This window comes from Tupaia chinensis, unplaced genomic scaffold (assembly GCF_000334495.1).
Source record: "Tupaia chinensis unplaced genomic scaffold, TupChi_1.0 Scaffold000443_1, whole genome shotgun sequence".
NCBI lineage: Eukaryota > Metazoa > Chordata > Mammalia > Scandentia > Tupaiidae > Tupaia > Tupaia belangeri.
The window spans coordinates 3,207,972-3,225,753 of NW_006159948.1; the positions used below are offsets into that span (position 1 = coordinate 3,207,972).

Sequence of the window (17,782 nt, forward strand, 5' to 3'; positions counted from 1 at the left end):
TATCTCTCTATCTACTAAGTGCACGTGCCCTATAGCAAAAGCCTCTTCCTCCTCCCTCCCCACCACAAAAAAAAAAAAAAAAAAAAAAAATGAACTCTTGTATTTCCACTCTTATGTATTTACCCAAAGGATTGAAAAATCCTCCATAGGAAAAATACTTACACGTCCATGTTTATTGTAGAGTTATTTACAATTGCTGGGACATAGAGAACACAAATATCCAATCATACTACTCAGTCATAAAGACAATGAGACACTGACATTTGATATGAAGTGGATGAATATGGAAGATTCAATGTTAAGCAAACCAAGTCAGGATATGAAAGAGATTTTGTATGTCCCTATTCAATATATATTGAATGTCTGCTCTATATAGCAGAAATGGAAAGTTTGGAAGGTATAGTAGTAGGGACGGCAATAGTGGACACTAGAGATATTAAAAATAGGGGTAATATGTGGGTGAGTAGTAGAAGGAAGGAGGGAGGGGAATGGAAGAAACAATACATTTAATTGGCACAAAAATGAAAAATTATTAGCTGATGATAATGTAAATGGTAATGTCTTTATCTTGACTGATATGCATCATATTCGTGATATAAAAAGCAATGTTGTGATTAAATGTAAATTAAATACATTAATTTTAAAAAATGTAAAGACTTTATATATATAATTATATTAAGGAGTTTCGAGATGAAGAAATGATCTTGGATTATCTGGGTAGGACCAACATGTAATCATGGGTGACCTTGTAAGAAAGAAGCAGAGGGAAATTTCACAGACTGAAGAGGCAATGTGAGACGGAGATTGGTATGATGCCGCGACAGGGCCAGAAGGAGTGCTAGAAACCACCAACAGCAGGAAGAGACAAAGAACGAAGCTTTCCCTCATGCCACCAGAGAGAACATGGAAACTGCTGACACTTTAATTGTACCTGGGAATACTCCTGGCTTCCAAAACTGTGAAAAACACATTTCTATAGTTTTAAGCTACCAAGTTTGTGATCATTTGCTACACATGCCACAGGAAATTACAATGCTCAAATGAAATTAAATAACCTAAGTCACAAACACCTTAAAAATGTTATAGTACATCATTGGACTATATCCTTTTCACAGAGAAAGAAAAAGGGGCACTACCCCTTGGCTGTACCTTGCAAAGCATTTGGATTGACCTTGGACAAAGAATGTTATGACTTCCCAGACTTTGTTTACTCCCTGTGCAGACAAGCGTACAGTATATCTTCCATATTGCCCACTTAGGTTGCCAATATTATAGGTTTGACTGGTGTTAAGATGTTAGCACTGACAAAATAAATGAGTGCTGATAAAATGGTGAAATGTTCTGCTATCGAATTACTGAACCAATGCCGTGGCTTACAGCAACATGATGAAACCGAATAATTGGATATTGTGATGAATTTGAAGTATTATGATTTTCATAGTCTTAGGATTATAAGTGCTAAACAGTAACACTGCCTTTTTGTTCACAGGCTCGTTGGGATGGCTTGACCGGACGTATTACCTTCAATAAAACGGATGGCTTGAGGAAGGATTTTGATCTGGACATTATTAGTCTCAAAGAGGAAGGAACTGAAAAGGTAATCTCTTTGATAGATGGTAGATATCGATAGCTATAGATAGATAGATAGATAGATAGATAGATAGATAGATAGATAGATGATAGATAGATAGATAGATGATAGATGATAGATAAATAGATATAGATAGATAATTGATGATAAAAATGAATAGCAAGGCTCAAGTACTTTACTAAATTATATAGACAAGGAAGGAAGGATAAAGTGATTTTTGTCACTGTGTTCATTTTTTCCAGTTTTCTAGAACTCTTTCCATCTCTTGCAGAGTGCTACATTCTTAAACCATATGTGAGATCAATAGCAATGCTAACTCATGTTTAGAAAGTGCTCGGTTTGATGCAGCAAGTGTATATGTATATCAGTACATATGTATAATTCTAAGATTGTGTGTCTTAGGCTCCTTTCTCAAAGGTTTTAAGAAATTGAGTTTAGACTTGGAAAATCAGAAATTGTCAATGGTTTATCTGTAGAATGGCATCCATTTCTCATAATTTAATTTTAATTGCACTACATTTTGAGATTAGTAACAGAGGGACAGAATGAAGTGGGACAGAGACGGCCTACTATAGTGAATTAACTGTATTCTTGATTTTAGGACAACTGCTAAAAAGATAAATTTTTATGTCGGATTCTCATATTAGAATTATTTTACTTGTAATTCTCAATCTCTCAAAGTTTAAAGTTCCATTTTAGTTACTATTTAGAGTAACACAAATGGAGAGTTTATTGATTAGTTAAATAATAATGATAAAAGAATTTGGCTTCTCAGAGTACTTTGTCATACAATTCTAGTGTTCATGACTGTAAAATTGGAATTAACACTTACCATTAGAAGATTTTGCCCTTTAGAATCTTAAAAAGAAAAAGATTTTGAAACCCCCCAAACAATCATCTAAACACTCAAAACTCTATAAACCAATATTTTTTCCACCATCGTGAACAAGACAGTCTGCTTAAAGTAAAAGAGTGCTTTGGGGAACAATTGATTGCTTACTTAATTTGAAATAGTTGTGCCAAGTTTTTAGAATTACTTAAGGTTTTCATTTCTATTTTGTAGCTTTTGTTAACAGGAACACATACATTTTTTTTCCCTTTTTCATATCTTAACTAACCCACCCCCCTAGCATTCACTGAAACGAAGATTATTTCAGCTGACTATAACAGAAGGTTGCCTCTACTGTTGAAATCATTCGTCTGCAGCTTTGAGAGTAGGCCTTATACATGCAGGTTTCCCATTTTGAACATTTGCACTCATTCTCTTCGTCTCCCCCTCTCGTGCTGCTTCTTCATTCTGGTTTGCTCCTCTGTTGATTTTACATGCTCAGACAGAGCACAGAATATCTACCTGGCCTCCACAAAGGAAGGTGGGATTTGAACTGGAGGGAACAGAGAATAGAATAGTTGCTATGATCTAAAAGAGTATACTTTTTTTTTAAATGTCTGCTTCTCTAAGCACTCGTCTTTCTGTTCCCTCCTCTCCTCTTAATGTACAACAGTGAAGAGGGTAATAAAATCTGTTAAGGAAACATCCTTTGGGCTCAGATGGGTGAGGAAATAGAAGGAGCTATTGTTTTGCTTTCACAGCTATTTATACACAGCAATTTTATGCACACTCTATTTGTGGTTTTTCCTGTTAAAGACAAAATCGAATTAGATGGAAGTGGCTTTCCTTTTTTTCTTATCTTCTCATTTGTGCAATATCTTTTCTTTCTTCAGGTGACTTGGGCACTATTCCTGAGAAAACCGACAGGGCCTTAAGGCAATGGGGAAAGCCAATGTTATCTCTCTTAGGAGCCAAGGGAGGAAATGTCCAATCTTTTCATGTCAGTCTCTCAGGGTCTACAGGGAAAACTGTTAGGAAAAGGCTATTTCTCACTCTCAGTCAAGTTTCTACTGACTGGAAGCCTATAATCAAAGAACAAATCATCAAGCGTGATTCTTCTTCTAGCTTAGGAATAGTGGTGTGTGAGGCTGTGAATGTGGATTGACTGACTGATTTTAGATTCTAATGTTTTGAACAGGTCTTCTGAAGGAAGGTAAAGACCCTTTAACACTGCAGCAGAGCTAGACATACTCAAAAAGCATTTTAAGTCATTTTTTTTAATGTGTAAGATGCAACTCTTGATTCATCTTTTCGTTGTATCTATTGTCAGACTTTGTACTAAATTAAGATGCAGGATTTCAAACAATGGATGAGGAATGTAACACACTAAGCATTCACACACCATGATACCTTTTGGGTTCCATGATTCATTTTAATTAAGTGCTATCTTTATTTTTCCCTCTGAAAACCAAGGCTGCTGGCGAAGTGTCTAAACACTTGTATAAAGTGTGGAAGAAGGTTTGTACTCTGACAATGACTGCAGGAAACCTGGGGGTGGGGTGGGAAATGTGAGTGGAAAAGCCTGCACCCTTCACTTTTGCCAGACAAGTAGCTGTCCAATTGCAGTTTAGAGGTGATATTCAATGTAAAGAGAGAATGGAGGTGATTGAATATGTTCTTTCTCAACATTACCAATGAATTGAAAAGAGGCTCGTGATGAATTAAAAAGTGATGCATTAAATGTATCCCCTAGATTATCTTTGTTTCTCTCAGGCAGGATCAGTACCCATTAGGACAGAGAGCAGGTTTTGGCAACAAAAGTAGACCCTAGTCCATTCATATTCCTTCTGAAGTCAGTAAAGGCGGATGAAAACAACAATAGGTGTGATCCATCAGACTAGGAAGATAGGTTAAAGATTCAGAAGGCTAGAACACCTCCTTCAACGTCACCACCATTTTCAGAAATTCCTGTTTCTTATGAGTTATCTTTGCTTTTATGCAGTATCTTCATCAGAGCGTGCTATCTTGCAGTTTGTTTTAGAACCACAGTTTCCAGAGGACAAACGCATTAGAGACTTTGGAAGGAAATGAGATTATCTTGTAAATTATAACACCCACTATTTCATAGTTTATTGTACAGTATCATGCTGCCAATAAATGTGCATAGATTTATATAAGCAAACATGAGACATTAAAAACATTTGGATATTTGGATCTGGAAAATGTCCCGGTGATAGGCAAACATTGTCTTCCATTCTCTCTCTCTCCCTCTCTAAAACTACTTGCCAAAAAAAAAAAAAAAAAAAAAAAAAAAACTAATCTATTGATTGATGGATAGACCTTAAATTAATTCAAGTTGTTTGACTTGAACAGCTTTGTCAGGTTCACTTTTATCTTTGGACTCATCGGCGAGCTCACAGAAAGTGTAAACAGCTTCTCCATGTAGTCAGGGAGGTTGTCTCCCTTTTGGTAGGACTCAGTAGCTGAGCTCAAAACTTTCCCCTTTGAAGTTTAACAAAACGTGGGTTTATTAACCTTGTTTTAATCTTCAATGATCCAGTCCACTAAAGGCACATACAAGGCCATCCACTTTTCTCACTGCTAGTAAATAGATGAATCTCGCTGGTACTCAGAAAGAAGCTTATTACACTAATCCATCTTGAGACTCTGGGCACTTTATGGAATGTTGAATTAATTCAAGCCAAATATCCTAGGGAATGGAATCCCAGCTCTGAAATTATACACAGAAGAGGGAGAACGTCCTCTATTTGCCACTAAACTGCAATATCCACACCCACTCCTAGAAACGTAACTTCTTGACCTTGTTCCTCCATGCCTCAATGCCTCTTTCTTCCTGATAACCCATCATTGCCCACGTTGTAAACTGTATATGCTGTGGTGTGCTGTTTTGTGTTATGGCTGTTCATCAACAATTCACAGTAACTTGACTTCTAGCCCAGGGGATGCATTCAGACCCCACGAACGCGTCATACTTTCCCAAAAGGACTCCATGTTAAAGAGAAGAGTGTATGCCCCTCTCCCATTATATTTTAATTCCAAAAGTTCTCCTGGATAGTCTGTTCACTTTTTAGTATAGAACAGTTTGCCTGAAATTCCTTCTATAAGAAAGATATAGCAATCTTTTCATAACCTCTCACTAAAAGATGTGTTAATAAGTCCCACAATTAAAAAAAAGAAGAAGAAGAAAAGAAAATTCTCCCTCTGCCCCAGATACCTGATTATTTCACACAGCAATTTTTACTTTGGAGTTTACACGGAGCACTCCTGAGGTATGAAAGATAGATGTCAGTCGCTCTGAACGTCCTTTCATTGCATCCCTTTTTTAAAAAGTTTGCTTAATTTGCTTAATGTCATTTTGCTGCTTATGTTCAGATGCTTCCCTCAGTTGTCGTAGATAACAAATGACTTCTCCCTCCTGCCAGCTTATGAAGTGAGAGAAGGCAGGGCCGGACAATTTAGTTTTTGAGTGTTCCTCCCCACGAATAATTGATCCACCCTCCACCACTTCTCACTGGTAAATTTCTGCAGTCTGCTTTCACTGTACAGTTTGAAATTGAGTCCTGCTTCCGGGAGGCACTCTGCCAAGGTCATAGCACAGGACAGAAATGCCAACTGTCCAGGCATCTGGCTAACTGGACCCCTCCCTCCGGCACTCATAAATTGTGACACACAAAGTGATCTGAGATCTCTTCTTCAGAATGAGACATTTATTTACTGACAGTGTGTTCATTTGTCTCAATTAACATATAAAGTTCGTTGACTCCTTAGGTTTATCTCTCTCTCTCTCTCTCTCTCTCTCTCTCTCTCACACACACACACACACACACACCCCTTTCTGTTTTGCTGATTGAAAATTTCAAAAACAGCATGTTGAGGTTATTGAAATGGCATATGTATACTATCCACTTTCCTGGAAAAGCCGGACTTTTGCTATATTTTGATGCTCTTTTAGTCTGTTTACGGGATCCTCTGTTATACAGAGAGCAGAATAAAAACAGCCTACCCTTTCTCATGGTAAGAGGAAACTTCCCCCTGAATGGGACTCTGGGTCATGGTTGATTTAAAAGACAACAGTGATGATCTCTTATCTTTGTACTTAGAGTGAGGACATTAAGAGAAATAAAAGACAATAAATAAATTGAAAAAGAGAGAAATAAAAGGCAGACATCAAACTCTGGGTTGTATTGGTCTATAATTTCAAGTTTTATTTTAGAAAGAAATGGTATTGCAAGACCTTTCAACACTGACATTGTTAAATATTAGTGTAGTTCTTTTAAACACATGCATAGTCAACATTAATAGAAGTCAGAGCTAAAGAGAATATATTCTATTACTTAACAAAGTGATTGCAAACACAGTATTTTCTCCACCCTTCAATAGCTTAATTAAAAATTAGGCTCCATTCTCCTCAGTGCCTTAGTACAGGTCTAATTAGAAGTACATCTAGGACCCAATTTATACACAGTCTTCATGGAGTTAGAAGTCGATTGTTCACATCCCAAAGCAAAGCTTTGGAAGAAAACCAACAAACAAGTGTATTTAGCCTGAACTATGTTTCCTAGAAGCAAACATTTCTGCCTCAAAACAGTGAAAGAAAGAGTGAAGGTTGAGTATAGAGAGAAGAAAATGTTATTTACCTTTCCTGAGTTTAAGAGGAGCCAAAGAAAACTGAAGATTCTTCAACCAATGGGAAGTTCCATGCACATTCTAAGTAATAGGCATTGCACTAGACCCTGGAAATACTGAGTCCTTATTACAGGTGCTGGACTATGTTTCAGTCTTACCTCCAATTACTGTTTTTTCCAGCAGGACCACAATACTTTCAAATGCAGAAACTATCCCAATCCTTCATTTACTTAGACCTGTCCCTCTACTTCTCCAGTCAACTAACCCAAACGAAGTACATGGGGGGAAAAATGGTGAAATCAAAATATATTACACTAAAATAATGCATGAATGTGATAGTTCTTTTAACTTTCTCAATGCATTTATATCTCTAAAAAGGATATTTGTCAAGCTTAATGAATTTCTAGCTGTTAAATTTAGGCACTAATCAATGTAAAGAATTAGAAAAGTAAAGAAAGTAGGGGCCTAACATCCCCACATGTGATATTTTGTTTAACATTAGAAAAAACCTATTATCTACAATTTGCTGGTGAGGAAATTGAGGCACAACAGGGTTCATTAACTTCCTCAAGGTCACACGGCTGGTAAGTCACAAAGGTAGGATCTGGACCAAGTCTGTGTACAAAGCTCATACCGTGCTCAGCTAAGCCAAATGTCTTCCCACCGGGGAAATGTACTTAGGGATCAAGCATAGAGCCACCCTGTTCATCTGAGTATGTCCAAGTGTTAGTGTTCCTAAACTGCCCTTGTTTTTCACAATTTCTTTACCTTATCAGCTTCTGAATTTTTAAAAAGAAAACACTAATGATTCGAAATTCTTTTACAACAGGGCAAAACTTGAAGAAATTACTGGGGCAGTCATTTGGATGTCCTTTATTATTATCATTTGTGCAATTTTTAATATACTCCAACACTTCACATACATCATCTCATTTGCTGTTCTCAGTATCCTGATAAAGTACTTTACAGCTAAAGAATCAAAGCTCAGAAAGGTTAGCATCTTGTCCAAGGTCAAACAGCAACCGAGTCTGCCTATCCCTGAGACACACTCACATCCTACCTCAGGAGGCTGACAGTAAATACCTTTAGAAGGAAGGATTCAGACAAATAGCTCAATTCCTGAAGATTCTCCTATGTTTCCCTAGAGGCTACACAAATCAATACGCTTCTACAAAGCCTAATAACCCAGGAATGACTCAGCCCCAGAAGAAAACTGTGGGTCATTAGTTTTTAAAAGAGCAATGGGTTTCACTGAACACGAATTGTCTTGATTGGTTCTGTGATAGAAAGATGAATGAGCAATAAAAGCTACTACCCTCACTGAAGTTCATGGTCAAATAGACAAGACAGATAAACAGATACTAATAAAAGATTTTGGGTGCCAAGGTAGACAGGCATGGCCCGCCCAGCATTGACTTCTCAGTGGAGACAGGCTCAGAATTTAGTCTACTTCTCACCCACTCTTTTTCGTCCCCTCACCTTTCCTGTTTCAATGCTCAGTCTGTCCACCATCCACCTTGCTCCCTCTATCTCATTCTTCACTTCTGATTCTACTTAAGTAGCATAAGGTTTGTATCAGTAGAATGTAAGCTCCACAAGGGCAGAAACCCTTGTCTATTTCATTCATGTTCTCCAATGCCCAGAGTGATGCCTAACACATAAGTAGGTGCTCGATAAATTCACATTGGGAGAAAAATCTGATATTCATTTCATATTTCTTAGTATATTTTAATTTGAAAAAGAACAATGAGCTTAATAATTTAAAAACAAAAGACCGTCCCTTATCCTGCTCCAAATAGCATACATTTATTCTACTTGTCTACACACTCATTCATCCATTGTTTCATTTTCCTTCATTCAGTAGCTTCTACTGTGATACCCTAGTGTCCCAGACTGTGAGCTTGTTGCACATTCCTATAGAGGGTATAGACATGGCCTTCTTTAGTATAAATGCCCATTGACAGCCAGCAGACTCTGATGTACTGTGTTCTGTGTAGATTGGGATTTGGAATTCCAACAGTGGTCTTAACATGACAGACAGCAACAAAGATAAGTCCAATAACATCACCGATTCACTGGCCAACCGAACACTCATTGTCACCACCATTCTGGTAAGTTGAATGCATGGGATTCAGGGCTTTTTGTCCAGATTCCTACCCAGACCGTCAAGGACTCATCTGTCTTTTTTATGCCAGCAATTTTTCTGCAAATGTATGGGGGACTTAGGGAAATTGTTGTTATTTTGTTTTCAGCTTTTTGCTATAGGGCACATGCACTTCACAGAAACAGAAAGAGAGAGAGGACGTAAGAACCCCCCCCTTCCAGAGAGGGGGGAGTGGCTGGCCACATTGCAATCCCTTCTCCTCCATTCTCTTCTGGGTATTTTGGGCATGCATGTGCATGTGCTTGGCATGATTCTCAAGCTGCTGGTCTGAGACTTGAACCACGGACTTGGCCTTTTGGGATCCAACTGTCTTAACCTCCATGCCACCTGCTGGCTCTGCACATGTCTGTTTTTAACAGGGATCCTAAAACCATATATTTGCACATAACTATAATAGGACTGAATTAAAAGCTTTCAACATTTTTCTGAAAATCCTTGCCTAATCCATTTTTAACTCTACTCTGCTCATCCCTCAGTCCCAACCTGGATGGTTATCCTGGTTCTCTGACTGCTGGTTGGTTTTATCCAAAGGGAGACTCTGGCAGGAGTCCAAGAAAGTGGGGAGAAAGAAAGAAGATCATTTCTTTTTTCTGTCCCCTCCATTTTTTCAGCTACCCTCAACTCCACAATCATTTTTTTCTTTCGTCCTTATCTCAGCCCTTGGTTGTATGAACTTCCTGATGAAGTTGTTCCTTTGGCATCTACACTCCACCCTCAAATCCCACCCCCACATCCCTTGGCTCCTTTTGCTCTGATCACACCTGTCAAGGGAAATAACCAAACTCTGTAAAAAGTATTTTCAAAGGTTTATTTAGAGTCAAAATAGTGAGTGGCCACGGCTCAAGAGCACAATCTCATATTCCTGAGAAAGTATTCTGGGGAGCTTAGGTCCAGTAGCTCTTTTATTTAGGTTTGAGGGTGGGAGACACAAGCACAAGTGTAAGTCAGCACATGCACTTTCATACTGGCCTGGTCCAAAAAGGCAACACATCTAGAAGAGGGGGCTTATAAGTTATAGAAGGGTTTGGAAATTCTAGGGTCAGTAATTTGTTTAAAAAATGACTCTTCCCAGGTCTCTAAGAAAAATTTAAAATAAAGGAAAGTAGTTGGTTTCAGTCCTTACACTGTGTAAATAGCCCTTATTACTTGCTCAGTAATTAGCAGGCTCATCCTGCTGCCTGTTGGAACACTGATTATACCCCATCCAGTCACTGTAAGTCTGCTGACTGTTTAATATGTTACTCCTTCCAAGGAAGCTGGGCAGGAGTGGTCCCTCCGAAATCTTCCCTTGCAGACTTGCCTTCCTTATTTAGTTTAGTCCATAATGTCTGACCAACTTATTTTTTTAAAATAGTTAACCTGTGAGAATTGTTCATCCCAAGTAAAAACTGTTTTGTTTTTCTGGTCACTACTTTCTTGGCAATGATCTTTGGGAACATAAGTTTTCTATTATAGTTGTATGATTAAATATCTGTTAATTTGAAGGTAAGCCAAGACCTGAAAGACAGGTCAGAACTATAGTAATTGTTATCACTTAATTATTAAAAAAGAACTTTCATTTAGTTGAATGAGAACTAAGATTATATATGCATGGTAGGAAGAAAATGTTCATTATTCTTAAAATAGGGGACTTATAACATACACATATAAGCAAGGAACTACCAGATATAAGATTTGAGACTATTTCAAATAAGAAAATGAGAGTGTAGATGCAAATCATTGGAATAGGCCATTCTAAAGGAAATTAACCAAAATACACAGATAGGATGTGAATAGTGAACCTGAGATTAAATTAACATGAGGGAAAGAGAATATTCAGTAGACAGGAAGCCGTGAAGTGTGAGAAGATATCTGTAGTAATTTTGATTTTGTAAATAGATAAGGCTCTCTGAAAAAAGCCAAGAAGAGCGAGGGTCGAGCAAAGGAAGCTGGCACAGCAAGAGGCCACTCTTCAGGACTCCGTGGCCTCTATGTCTGTGTCTCTAGTCACCCTTCACTTGCACTCCTGTCTTCAGCAGTAGAGAAGAAAATCCCATCCAACAAGGCAGCAGGGAAAGAAAACATAATCTATGAAGTGTCCCATATTTTCAGAGGGCATAGGTAATGCTGAGTCACTGATTTCAGTACTCTCAACTCTCAAAGATCATTTCCCAAATGTAATAAATTCGTGTTGTTGAAGGGGTAAACTCTTTCATTATAACAGGGTTTTCATATTTGGTTTGTTTTATTTAGGAAGAGCCTTATGTGATGTACAGAAAATCTGATAAGCCCCTGTATGGAAATGACAGATTTGAGGGATATTGCCTGGATCTGTTGAAAGAGTTGTCAAGCATCCTGGGTTTTATTTATGATGTTAAACTAGTCCCTGATGGCAAATACGGAGCCCAGAATGACAAAGGAGAGTGGAATGGAATGGTTAAAGAGCTCATAGATCATGTAAGTGAAAACGCATCTTATGTGCCTGGAAAAAAACGCGTAATGAGAAGAAGAAAAAGGAAAAAGAAAAAAATGGTTGAGTCAGTGTCAGAGAAATGTTTCCTTTTTTAACTCATAAACATGTCTTTAAAAGATAAAAAGTAGACTGCAACCTAGAAATGTAGTTTCCTTACTTAGAAGGGCAAGTAAGGATAAACATTTGTGTGTTATCCTTTGTACTGAAGACTAAACCTGAGTGATTTTAAAATTACACAAAGAATTCTAACGTTTTCAGCTCAGAGCACAATCTCATTCTGTCATGTCACCATACAGCCAGGTTGCTCATTCTTTCCTTTTCTTACATGTCCTTATACTGACATTCTTCTTCTTTCCCTCCATTTTATTCCAGAATAATATAGATCCTTATAGACATATGCCTCTGTGTTTGTGTGTGTGTGTGTGTGTATGTGCACATTTCATCTTCTGCTTTATTTTGGCTAATAATTATTATTTCATAAACATAATTATATAAATCAACTGGGTTTATTTATTTATTTTTTTAAGAGAGATTCTTGCTGTAGAGCATGTGTACTTGCCAGAGAGACAGAAAGAGAGAAATCACCCCCAGGCAGGATGGCCACACTGTAGTCCCTTCTCCATTATCCTCTCAGAATTTTGGACACACAGGCACACTTGCCCAGTGTGAGTTTTAAGTTGTCAAGTCCAGGACTCAAACTGTGGTCCACTATGTGGGAGTTCAGTAACATTAAACATCAGGCCATCTGCTGACCCCTGAATCAACTATTTTTATGTTGAAGTCTATATCTCAGAAGCTTCTTGCTTGAGAACCATTTGGAGTTGAGAATGGGGATCAAGAGTACCCAGGAATGACCAAACATTGACAGAAAAGTTAAACAGCTATACTCTCAATCTTGGACTTACTTTTGCAGAGGGCTGACCTGGCCGTGGCTCCTCTTACCATCACGTATGTGCGGGAGAAAGTCATCGACTTCTCCAAACCCTTCATGACCCTGGGCATCAGCATCCTCTACCGGAAGCCCAATGGTACCAATCCAGGCGTCTTCTCCTTCCTCAACCCCCTGTCTCCAGACATATGGATGTATGTACTCCTAGCCTGCTTGGGAGTTAGTTGTGTACTCTTTGTGATTGCAAGGTAAGTTCAAGAACTACTGAATTCACAACAATAGATCTGTGCCAATCTCAGAATCACCTGCATGTTCTAGAGGGTTGACAAAAGCGAAGCACCTGAAAGTGCCTTTTTAGTTTTACCTAGTGTTTTGTTTTCTTAAGAGCTCAATGTAAAACACTCGCTGCAAATGAATGTCATCTGGTCATTAGTAAAGGTACTTCTGAAAAAGAGTAAGATAAGTTTTTAATTTTAGTTTAATTTTATCAGTATTTCAAGTAACATGAAATAGTGATTTTTTTTAATGTATATTACAACAAAAGCAATATTTAAACAAATAAATATAAAATGTTTTTAATAAGAATAATAAAATGGGGACCAGCATTTGGCGTAATGGCTGGACTCCTATGTAGTAGACCACAGTTCGAGTCCCGGACCCAGTGGCTTAAACTCACTCCAGGCACGTGTGCATGCATGCCCAAGATTCCAAGAGGAGAATGGAGGAGAAGGGATTGCGGCATGGCCATCCCCCCTGGGGGGGGTGTGATTTCTCGCTTTCTATCTTCTGTCTCTCTCTGTCTTTCTGGTGAGCGCATGCCCCCTATAGCAAAAAAAACTCTCAAAAAAAATAAATAAATAAAAGAATAATGAAATGGTGTCCAAAGATATTTGATCCTTGGAATATTTGGTTAAGTAAAACAGAAAAAAGTTACCTAGGAATTACCATAGAAAATAAGAAATATTGGAATAAAAAGACAGTGAAATCCTCAAGAATAAAGAAAAATTTTGAAATTTCTATGAAACTTGTTTTTAAAAACGTTAGAGAGAAAAAAAAAAAAACCCTAGAAATAACTCTGAAAGGAAAGATTATTTATGTATAGAGTTTAGAGACATCAAATTTTTATGCTACCAGGACCAGCAGTTGATGTAATGACTGTATCACTGAATTCCCATGTAGTCAACTGTGGTTCAAGTCCTGGACCTGCTAGCTTAAACTCATGTCAGGCGCATGTGGATGCGTGCCCAAGATTCCGAGAGGATAATTCTGATTAGGCTTAATTTTTTGAGATTTAACTGTATAACTATTCTGCTCTACACAATCCTTTAAAGGATTTTTATATCTTTCAGTAGATCATATTTTCTAAATGTATTTGATGCTGAATTTGAAACAGCTATTTTATCTTTCTGTTGGCTTAAACATTTGCTATCCCTAGATAAACCATGTTTTTATAAAACTTGCTTTTGTATGTCCCCTACTTGTTTTCAATCTTTTTCACCCTTCCACAAAACTCAGTGAACTTTTCCCCTAATCAATTTTTGTTTTCCCTCCAGGAATTTCTAAGAGAAATATTTCTTCATGCTAGCTCTTTGTCATTGTCCACTGTCTGGTTTTGATTAATGCCAGGTAACTCTCTCCCTGGTGTAATTACAAAGAAAGCTTAGAAAATAACCTAAACTGAAAAGGCCTTCAAAATCCACAAGACAGACATAGTCAGAATGGTTAAATGTGTACTCTCACATGTGGGTGTTTATATATTCAATGCAAAAAAATGGATGTTTTGAAGTTCTCTACACTTTGTAATGTGTACCATTTCCAGACCCCAGAATTCATACTTTCCAGACCCCAGAATTCATATTTTTGAATAGTGGCTAAAACTTTCTTTCCATATGCCTTCCCTCAGAAAATAAAATCTTTACAATATGTATGATAATACTATCCTTTTGTTTGTTTGTTTGTTTGTTTGTTTGTTTTGATGATCTAAATCAGTGGTTTTCAGCTGGGAAAGATTATCCACCATGGGGACATTGGGGACATTTGGTAATGTCAGGGATTGGAAATATTATTGGTATCACGGTGATAGGGTCCAAGCACACTGCCAAACACTCTACGATATACAGGACAGTGTCCCCAATAACAAGGAATTATCCACTCCAAAATTTAATGCCACCAAGATTGAGAAGCCATGCTCACAATAACTAAAGAAAATATTGCTTTGGATACCAGATAATATAAAAAATGATTCCATGTAGTGTGAGTATATCTCATTACATCTTCCTAAGCAAAATTAATATTGCCCCAGAATAGCCAGTTAATAAATGACTACCCTAAGGTTGAAAAAAAAATCTAACAAGAAATAATGTTAAATTGACTCATTGTCTTATTCCTCTGCCCCAAGCCCATACCTTCGAGTGGTATTAGGGCTAGTAGAGCAATCCAAGCATCAGAGGGCAATAGAAAAATGAGTGTCCGTAGTCCCCAGTCTCCAGTTCTGTCTAGGCAGTGATGCTGACAAGTAAAAGAGGCAAAACAATGTTGATGAGCAAGGATGTTATAAATGATGGTGATTTGACCAAGCCAGTGGCGGGGAGATGTCAGCAGATATGGAAGTTCTTCCAAACATTCAGGCTAAAAGTCTTCTTCTATACTTGACTCCCAATTCAGTTTTTTTTTTTTCTTTCATAAGAAGATGTCAGAAAAGTGTCATGTTCCGTAGTTTTTTCCTCCTTATTTTGTCTGTCCCTCCACAAGTTTTTGGTGACCTCTACATTATCTGGCTTCATATAGTCCATTTCTATTAAGAAAGTGGCTGCATTCCTTTCCCTCCCCGTGGTGATGCTATCCAGTCAATATTCCTACTCACTGACAGTGCCATTTATAAACAGCCCCCTTTTTATTTAACTTATCCTCTTTGTTTCCCCCTTTTGCTGCCTTTCTCTTGCTCTGAGTCTTGCAAAATTGAAGTGTTAGGTATCACATGCAAACTTGCAAATAGCACGGTGGTCAAATATTGAAACTGTAAGAATAAAGATAATACCGACCTACAGTGCACAGGTGTATTGTTATGAAGACTATAGTCTTAGTTACATTCATCTTCTTTTCTATTTCATAAAGCCATTGAATATATATATTTTTTTTTGAGAGGTTTTTGCTATAGGGCGCGTGCGCTCGCCAGACAGACAGAGAGAGACATAGAGACAGAAAGCGAGAAATCACCCCCCAGGGGGGATGGTCACGCCGCAATCCCTTCTCCTCCATTCTCCCCTCGGGATCTTGGACATGCACGCACACACGCCCGGCGTGAGTTTTAAGCCACCAGGTCCAGGATGCGAACCACAGTCTACTACATGGGGGTCCAGCGACATAGCCGTTACGCTAACTGCTGGTTCCCTTTTTATTTATTTATTTTTAAGCCATTGAATATATTTGAAAGTGGTACACCAAAACAAAATCCTGGTTACTAGGTGCACCAAAACCTTTACTTCCTACCATCAGAGTTTGAGAACAACTTGTCTCTCTGTAACAATAAGCTAAGATGTAAAATGAGTTTTAGTTGCTATCTTACTGCTTGGTATTCAAAGTCAGTGAAATAGAAATTAAAGATAGTTAATTTCATGCTCATCTTTAACTATAGACAGGCTTTGGAATTTATGTTGAGATTTTTATATTCTTTTAAAAGAAAAAAAAAATAGGGAACCAGCAGTTAGCGTAATGGCTATGTCGGTGGACTCCCACGTAGTCAACCACGGTTCGTGTCCCGGACCCGGTGGCTTAAAACTCACGCCGGGCGCGTGTGCGTGCGTGCCCAAGATCCCGAGAGGAGAATGGAGGAGAAGGGATTGCGGCGTGACCATCCCCCCTGGGAGGTGATTTCTCGCTTTCTGTCTCTATGTCTCTCTCTGTCTGTCTGGCGAGCGCATGCCCCCTACAGTGAAAATCTCTCAAAAAAAAAAAGAAGAAAAAATAAAAAAGGAAAAAAAATAAAGCCTTACTTAGACTAATGCCCTCACTAGATAAATGCTCAAGAATCACTTTTTGAACTGAATTTATAAAGTTGTGAATTTATAAAGTTGTAGACATCAGTGAGACAAACTAAGAAAAACAATATAAAAATTTTGGTTACAATGCCTTGTTACAATGTTCATGCCATTGTTTTCGTTTTATGTTTTTTAGTGACTTTCTTGCCCCCTTTTTTTTAAAAAATATTTAGCCCTAAGGAATTATGTACATCACAAATGCACAATTTAAAGGAACAAATATCTAGGTAGACTGTCTGCCTACACTTATGATTTATGTTTGTCATCTTAAAAATAATTTTTTTTCAATCAGCATTCAGCAAAAAAAAAAAAGGAAGAAAGAGAAAGTGATTATATTACAGATTCAAATAGAGCTTCATCCTTTGAAAGATCAGTGATCTCCCTCCCCTCTGTCCAGACCAATGTTCATATTAGCCATCAAAAGATAATTAGAGAATGACAGCGTGAGGATCATTTCATGTCTTTTATTCAAGTGTAAGCTTAGCATATATAAACATAAATCCAAAATAAACCTTCATATTTCAGTATAAAGCTATTTGTCTAGATGCTAAGTTTTGGCACAGATTCTAAGCACATTTGCCCCTTTCTCCATCATTTTACTAAATTTTAGCATTGATTTTCCAAGTCATGTGGGCATAACAGTTGCAGATCATCATTGGCACAGTTCCTATATTAATCTTTCCCGCAGAGTCTGCGGCTGACAGGGCTGTCACATGGCCTAGCCTTAAGCAGCATTAGGAATTTCAAGATGAAAATCTTCATCCAGGCAATAGGTAGGTCTATTTCATTAGAAAAGCCAGTGTCGTACAGCACAGCCTCCTGTCATCGTTGCTGTATTCCTCCGTCCACCTGCTCTCCAACTCACTTGGCCTCCTAGAGACTACAGACCTAAAATATCTCTGTAGAGCAGGCAGAATTGCATTGCTGTTTAGGTTTCTTTTTGACACTGAAGAATTAGATTAATTGCTCACTTGTAAGTGCAAAGTATGCAATATTGAAACAAGACCAAGTCAAAGCAGCACTATAAAGAAGGAAGCAGTGAGCTCATCAATTGAAGTATATTTGGGAGAGAAATTTCAGAATATCAGGGAGCTGGCAGGTGCCAGGTTTTATGAGCTGTTTAAAAAACTTTTTCTATCGAATGCATGAGTCTCCTAATTTTGGGCAACTGGT

At 37.9% G+C, this 17,782-nt stretch overlaps 1 protein-coding gene across 1 annotated transcript in view; it reads left to right on the forward strand.

Moving 5' to 3' along the window:
• The window catches only part of GRIK1 (glutamate ionotropic receptor kainate type subunit 1), a 160,487-nt gene that overhangs the window by 106,016 nt on the left and 36,689 nt on the right, over positions 1-17,782 (forward strand). The window contains exons 7-11 of the mRNA XM_027774499.1: positions 1,490-1,597; positions 3,894-3,938; positions 9,065-9,178; positions 11,464-11,667; positions 12,597-12,820. Of these exons, the coding sequence (XP_027630300.1) occupies positions 1,490-1,597; positions 3,894-3,938; positions 9,065-9,178; positions 11,464-11,667; positions 12,597-12,820 (695 nt within the window). The remainder of the gene's footprint in view (positions 1-1,489; positions 1,598-3,893; positions 3,939-9,064; positions 9,179-11,463; positions 11,668-12,596; positions 12,821-17,782) is intronic.